Below are 7,124 nucleotides of genomic sequence, written 5' to 3'. Positions count from 1 at the left end.
GCCGGAGGAAGACTCTGTTCGCTTCCGCTGGGTTTTAGTGAGAAATGCAATACTCAAACCACCACTCTTTAACCTCACGAACACCTAGCGAGCGAACCAAAAGAGACTGGAATAATGCAAACATCTTTCTAGTACCAGTAGCTATATATTTATGTTTCTCAGCGTAGAAAACATTTATTTTCTCCTCCATTACACACAAATACACCTCGTGTAGTACTATCTGTCTTACATTCCCGTTCGTTTGCTCCGGTAATCGAGCTGTGTTGTGTTGTGTTGTGTCTCTGGCGCTGACTCAGCATCTCTGCAGCCGGGCTATTGGCTCGCAGGCTGGGTTGAAGCATCGACGGCGCACTTTTACAATTTTATAACCGGCAAAAAGCAACTTTGTTGGGCCTTACAATTACATTCGAGCGTCTAGTGTTCCACTGCGGCAGGCGATTCCCTATCGCGAAATCAACATAAGTCAGACATATGAGGCGAATGAGATACTAGAGAGAGAGAGAGAGAGTGTGTGTGTGTGTGTGTGTGTGTGTGTGTGTGCGCGCGTTTTTGTGACAAATGAGGACATAAATTTGTATAATGACAAGGGTATGACATAGGTATTACAAGGAGAAGGTGACTTTTCAGGACATTACCCCATGTCCCCACTTTTCAAAACGCTTATAAATCACACAGAATGGAGTGTATTGAAAATCTGAAATAGCACAAAGTTTCCTGTGAGGGGTAGGTTTAGGGGTAGGGTTTGTGTAGGACAATAGAATATACGGTCTGTACAGTAGAAAAACCATTACGCCTATGGGATGTCCCCACTTTTCACAAAAGCAAACCTGTGTGTGTGTGTGTGTGCGTTATATATGCTTCCATCATCCAAGAACTAAATCTGGATGTGAGCATCACTGTCATTAGCAAAATGCCACTTTCCTCTCTTGATTGTCAGGTTCATATTTTCTATTGATTAACTGTCATTTGTATTGATCAAGTTCCTTTGCGAAAGCTTCTCGTAACCTCTGACATATGTGTACTGTATTTCCCATCATGCCTCACTGCTGCCAGTATGTGTGCTGATTTTACTCGCCATGGCTGTTATCTGGTTAAATTATTTAAGTGCATGGTAAACTGCAGTTTTATTGGGTTAGTCTTATTATCATCATCATATATTAATATCACAACATCTTGGAGACCTGCGCCCTGCTAAACTTCTTTTAATATACATTTACATTAGAATTCAAGATGCGTTTTGATCCTCTGGGAACTTCCTTATGAGGAAGATGTAATTATTGTTTTAGGAAGGCTCTTGGTCGTTTATTATGCATTGGAGTGAAAAGACTCCCGTGTGATCTATAAAATGAATTAGAAAACTTCTTATAACCTTGGTACTTTGCTGCATTATTGAAAATTCCTGACAACAGAGGCCAAATCCTCAGTGCATCAGCTCAGGCTGACAGCCGAATGGCTTTGTCTTGGCATGTGCACCGATTCAAGAGTGTCAGTGTCTATAGTAAAGCAAAATATCTTTAATAAAGTGATCAGTTAAAGAGGTAAATGTTATTATGCATGCAGTTTCATGAGTGCATATTAATTCAGAGACTAAATAGAATATATAATACAATTATATAAACTTATTACATATATAATAAAATGACATATAACAAAATTATTTGTCAGCCATTATTATTTAAACTTAAAAGAGAAAAATTTATTAACAACGATAACCAGTTACAGCATCTAAAAATTCCCTATATATTTTCATACATTTTAAAGTCAAATTTTAATTAAAATAATAATAACCTTGCATTATTATTATCTTGTCATTAACTTCATTTTCTTATTTATTTATTTGTTTGTTTGCTTGTTTGTTTATTTTCATTTGATTTTTTTTTGTAATGTAGTGCTGCGTCGTTCAGCCTGTGATAAATATTAATTATATTTTGTTCACTCACTCCACCTCACTGTAGAAACTGCATTTTGTGTATTTGCATTGCTCTGCATGTGCAATAAACCTGACTTTGCTTAAGTTTGCATGCATAAAAATACCAAAGATATTTAAAATGAATCCGAAGCAAAATTTATTGGCAAAGAATGTTGCACTTGCAAGGCATTTAACTTGGTGGTTTGATCCAAAGGACACAGCTAATTCAGAATAAGGCTAAAGGCAAGTTCTACACAAGGATTGGAAATATTTATTTATTTTGATTAAATACTGATGGAGCAAATAAATATTTTGTACTCAAAACAGCATTTTTAAATCTTTTATTTTCACATAAAATCACAAAATTTATAGAAAGATAGATGATTTTTTAAAGAAGTTAAAATGTGACACTGAAGACTGGAGTAATGATGCTAAAAATTCAGCTTTGCTTCACAGGAATAAATGACATTTTACAATATATTGAAATATAAACCAGCTCTTTTAAAAAGTAATAATATTTCACAATATTACTGTATTTTTGATTGAATAAATGCAGAGACTTTTTTTTTTACAAAAACATTAGAAATATCTTCATTTATCCAAACTTTTCACAGACACAATACACGTTTAATCATGTAGATAAAGATTGCAGCTAGAGTGAGCATATAAAGTCTAGCTGCAATAGGATAAAGTGATTTAAAAAGAGAGAAAAAATGCAGCAAGTGCACTAAACAACATGTGATACATCTGAGTCGGTTTTAATGATGCAGAAAGTCACAGCCTCTTGACTTCACCTTTTATACAATTTTAAAAGACTTCGACTATTTTGGGGCATTGAGGTGAATTGCTGAGCAACCCAACTGTATAATGACAAGGGTATGACATAGGTATTACAAGGAGAAGGTGACTTTTCAGGACATTACCCCATGTCCCCACTTTTCAAAACGCTTATAAATCACACAGAATGGAGTGTATTGAAAATCTGAAATAGCACAAAGTTTCCTGTGAGGGGTAGGTTTAGGGGTAGGGTTTGTGTAGGACAATAGAATATACGGTCTGTACAGTAGAAAAACCATTACGCCTATGGGATGTCCCCACTTTTCACAAAAGCAAACCTGTGTGTGTGTGTGTGTGCGTTATATATGCTTCCATCATCCAAGAACTAAATCTGGATGTGAGCATCACTGTCATTAGCAAAATGCCACTTTCCTCTCTTGATTGTCAGGTTCATATTTTCTATTGATTAACTGTCATTTGTATTGATCAAGTTCCTTTGCGAAAGCTTCTCGTAACCTCTGACATATGTGTACTGTATTTCCCATCATGCCTCACTGCTGCCAGTATGTGTGCTGATTTTACTCGCCATGGCTGTTATCTGGTTAAATTATTTAAGTGCATGGTAAACTGCAGTTTTATTGGGTTAGTCTTATTATCATCATCATATATTAATATCACAACATCTTGGAGACCTGCGCCCTGCTAAACTTCTTTTAATATACATTTACATTAGAATTCAAGATGCGTTTTGATCCTCTGGGAACTTCCTTATGAGGAAGATGTAATTATTGTTTTAGGAAGGCTCTTGGTCGTTTATTATGCATTGGAGTGAAAAGACTCCCGTGTGATCTATAAAATGAATTAGAAAACTTCTTATAACCTTGGTACTTTGCTGCATTATTGAAAATTCCTGACAACAGAGGCCAAATCCTCAGTGCATCAGCTCAGGCTGACAGCCGAATGGCTTTGTCTTGGCATGTGCACCGATTCAAGAGTGTCAGTGTCTATAGTAAAGCAAAATATCTTTAATAAAGTGATCAGTTAAAGAGGTAAATGTTATTATGCATGCAGTTTCATGAGTGCATATTAATTCAGAGACTAAATAGAATATATAATACAATTATATAAACTTATTACATATATAATAAAATGACATATAACAAAATTATTTGTCAGCCATTATTATTTAAACTTAAAAGAGAAAAATTTATTAACAACGATAACCAGTTACAGCATCTAAAAATTCCCTATATATTTTCATACATTTTAAAGTCAAATTTTAATTAAAATAATAATAACCTTGCATTATTATTATCTTGTCATTAACTTCATTTTCTTATTTATTTATTTGTTTGTTTGCTTGTTTGTTTATTTTCATTTGATTTTTTTTTGTAATGTAGTGCTGCGTCGTTCAGCCTGTGATAAATATTAATTATATTTTGTTCACTCACTCCACCTCACTGTAGAAACTGCATTTTGTGTATTTGCATTGCTCTGCATGTGCAATAAACCTGACTTTGCTTAAGTTTGCATGCATAAAAATACCAAAGATATTTAAAATGAATCCGAAGCAAAATTTATTGGCAAAGAATGTTGCACTTGCAAGGCATTTAACTTGGTGGTTTGATCCAAAGGACACAGCTAATTCAGAATAAGGCTAAAGGCAAGTTCTACACAAGGATTGGAAATATTTATTTATTTTGATTAAATACTGATGGAGCAAATAAATATTTTGTACTCAAAACAGCATTTTTAAATCTTTTATTTTCACATAAAATCACAAAATTTATAGAAAGATAGATGATTTTTTAAAGAAGTTAAAATGTGACACTGAAGACTGGAGTAATGATGCTAAAAATTCAGCTTTGCTTCACAGGAATAAATGACATTTTACAATATATTGAAATATAAACCAGCTCTTTTAAAAAGTAATAATATTTCACAATATTACTGTATTTTTGATTGAATAAATGCAGAGACTTTTTTTTTTACAAAAACATTAGAAATATCTTCATTTATCCAAACTTTTCACAGACACAATACACGTTTAATCATGTAGATAAAGATTGCAGCTAGAGTGAGCATATAAAGTCTAGCTGCAATAGGATAAAGTGATTTAAAAAGAGAGAAAAAATGCAGCAAGTGCACTAAACAACATGTGATACATCTGAGTCGGTTTTAATGATGCAGAAAGTCACAGCCTCTTGACTTCACCTTTTATACAATTTTAAAAGACTTCGACTATTTTGGGGCATTGAGGTGAATTGCTGAGCAACCCAACGACCTCCATCTTCATCGATTTTCCAAGGGGAGGGTGCTGCTCCTGCCTCGTTAACAAAGTAAGCCGGCGTATAAATACAACAGGACAGAACGCATCCATGCCCTCACCACACCACCAATTCACAAGCACCATTCACCATGGACATGATAGTGACCTCCCGCAGAAGGGCTCTGGAGACACGGAGTATCCGCGCGCGGTCCTCCACTATGCGCTCGTGGGCTAAAAGCAGTCCTCTGTCTTTCAAAAGATCCACAAATATGGCCGCATCCAGGGCTGCGTACAGCCCCGCCGTGCTCGCGTCTCCGGAAGGCTTCGAGCTGAGCGCGGCGCTCAGTGGAGATCCGGTGCGCAGTAACGAGAAGGAGCAGCTCCAGGGGCTCAACGACCGCTTCGCCAGCTACATCGACAAGGTTCGCTTCCTCGAGGAGCAAAACAAGCAGCTGGAGGCAGAGATCCAAGCGCTGAAGCAGCAGAACTTTTCGCAGTCCCTGCAAAGCGATGCGTACGACCGCGAGCTCCAAGACCTGCGCTGCGCCCTGGAGCAGCTCCACAAGGAGAAGGCGCAGATGCTGCTCGACATGGACCACGTGGATGAGGATCTGCAGCGGTTCCGGGAGCGCTACGAAGATGAAGCCAGGCTCAGGGAGCACACGGAGGCTGCGATCCGGGGCATGAAGAAAAACAAGGACGACTCGCTTCTGATGAAGCAGGAGTTGGAAAGGAAGGTCCAGGCGCTCGTGAACGAAATGGACTTCTTGCGGCAGAACCACGAGGAGGAGATCAGCGAGCTTCTGGCTCAGCTTCAAGCCGCGCAGGTGCCGGTGGTGGAGATGAGGGACCTCCAGAAGACCGACATCACCTCTGCGCTCCGGGAGATCCGCGCGCAACTGGACGGGCTCTCCTCCAAGAACCTCCAGCAGGCCGAAGAGGTGTTCAAGTGCCGCTATGCCATGCTGACGGACGCCTCGGAACACAACAAGGATGCTATGAAGTCCATACGGGACGAGATCGCAGACTACCGCCGTCAGATCCAAGCCAAGAACATTGAGCTGGAGGCTCTTCGTGGCACCAAAGATTCATTGGAAAGGCAGCTGCATGATATCGAAGACCGCCACAACACCGACGTTGCTAGTTATCAGGTCAGTTTATAAAAAAAATAAAAAAATAAAAAGTGAAAACATGATAAGTTTAACTTAAAAATATTAAATGTATAAATATTAAACGAATGAATAAATAAATACTAAAATAAAATATACAATTATCATGTATTTTATGCATAGTTTTATTAAAGAATTCAAATGTGCTCTCGATGTTTAATGATTTTTATGATCAAATCCTGCACTAGTATAATGTAAGTATGAACACTGTGCAGTTGCGCGTTGCGCAAACCACTTGAAATAATGATTTCGGGTGAGTTTACGCAGTTTTCATGATATGACGGTAATGTTTTGAACTTAGGGTGTACTTAAAGGCACGTGGCTGTTTTGCAAAACATAGAATGGCCCAAAAATGCTGCACACTATGTTTTGAAACGCAGCCATTATTTCACAGGTGGTTTGCGCACTGCGTAAAAAAACATACGTTTTTACTAGCGTTGCAGGATTTCATTTCAGTGGCCTGTTGGGTTAACTTGAGCCAGATCTGTTACAATTTATTAAACAAGTCATAAAACGGATGTAGGGTGCTACATTGGATACCAAGAGAGCATTTACACCCAAATTAGAACTTTTAGAAACGTAGTTGTTTATTAAAACTTGTTTAACAAAAATGAACAGATTTTTATTTTAGTCATGAATGAAGTTGTAAATAAATGTATTGCATCTGCTTTAACAGGAAATGATTCACCAACTGGAAAATGATCTGAAGGGAACAAAATGGGAAATGGCTCGTCATCTTCGGGAATACCAGGATCTGCTTAATGTCAAGATGGCACTGGATGCTGAAATAGCAGCTTACAGGTATAGAGTTGTGCACCTTTTTGCTTTTTTGCATGTCATTCATTTGATTAATGACAATTTTCTCTCTTAAATGCAGGAAACTGCTGGAGGGTGAGGAGACGCGCTTCCGTACCGTCTCCGGAAGTATTTCAACCCCCGTGTTTGCCTACAGCCAGCCTAAAACCTCTAAGGTCAAACATAAAATAGTGGAGGAGATCAT

General features: G+C 37.9%; 1 protein-coding gene across 1 annotated transcript; it reads left to right on the top strand.

Annotated features, from left to right (window-relative positions):
- Positions 1 to 5,085: 5,085 nt before the first annotated feature.
- LOC107751596 (neurofilament medium polypeptide-like) lies at positions 5,086 to 7,122 on the top strand (the record flags this gene model as incomplete). The annotated part of the gene is made up of 3 exons (XM_016567342.1): positions 5,086 to 6,106; positions 6,801 to 6,925; positions 7,002 to 7,122. Coding segments are annotated over exons 1-3 (1,248 nt in total), but the record flags the coding sequence as incomplete, so codon positions are not given.
- Between the last annotated feature and the right edge of the window lie 2 nt (positions 7,123 to 7,124).

The sequence above is a fragment of the Sinocyclocheilus rhinocerous genome, unplaced genomic scaffold (genome assembly GCF_001515625.1).
Source record: "Sinocyclocheilus rhinocerous isolate Xijiao unplaced genomic scaffold, SAMN03320098_v1.1 scaffold3854, whole genome shotgun sequence".
Taxonomy (NCBI): Eukaryota; Metazoa; Chordata; class Actinopteri; order Cypriniformes; family Cyprinidae; genus Sinocyclocheilus; species Sinocyclocheilus rhinocerous.
Note: the sequence above shows the minus strand (reverse complement) of the source record. Positions and strands in the feature narration are given on the sequence as shown.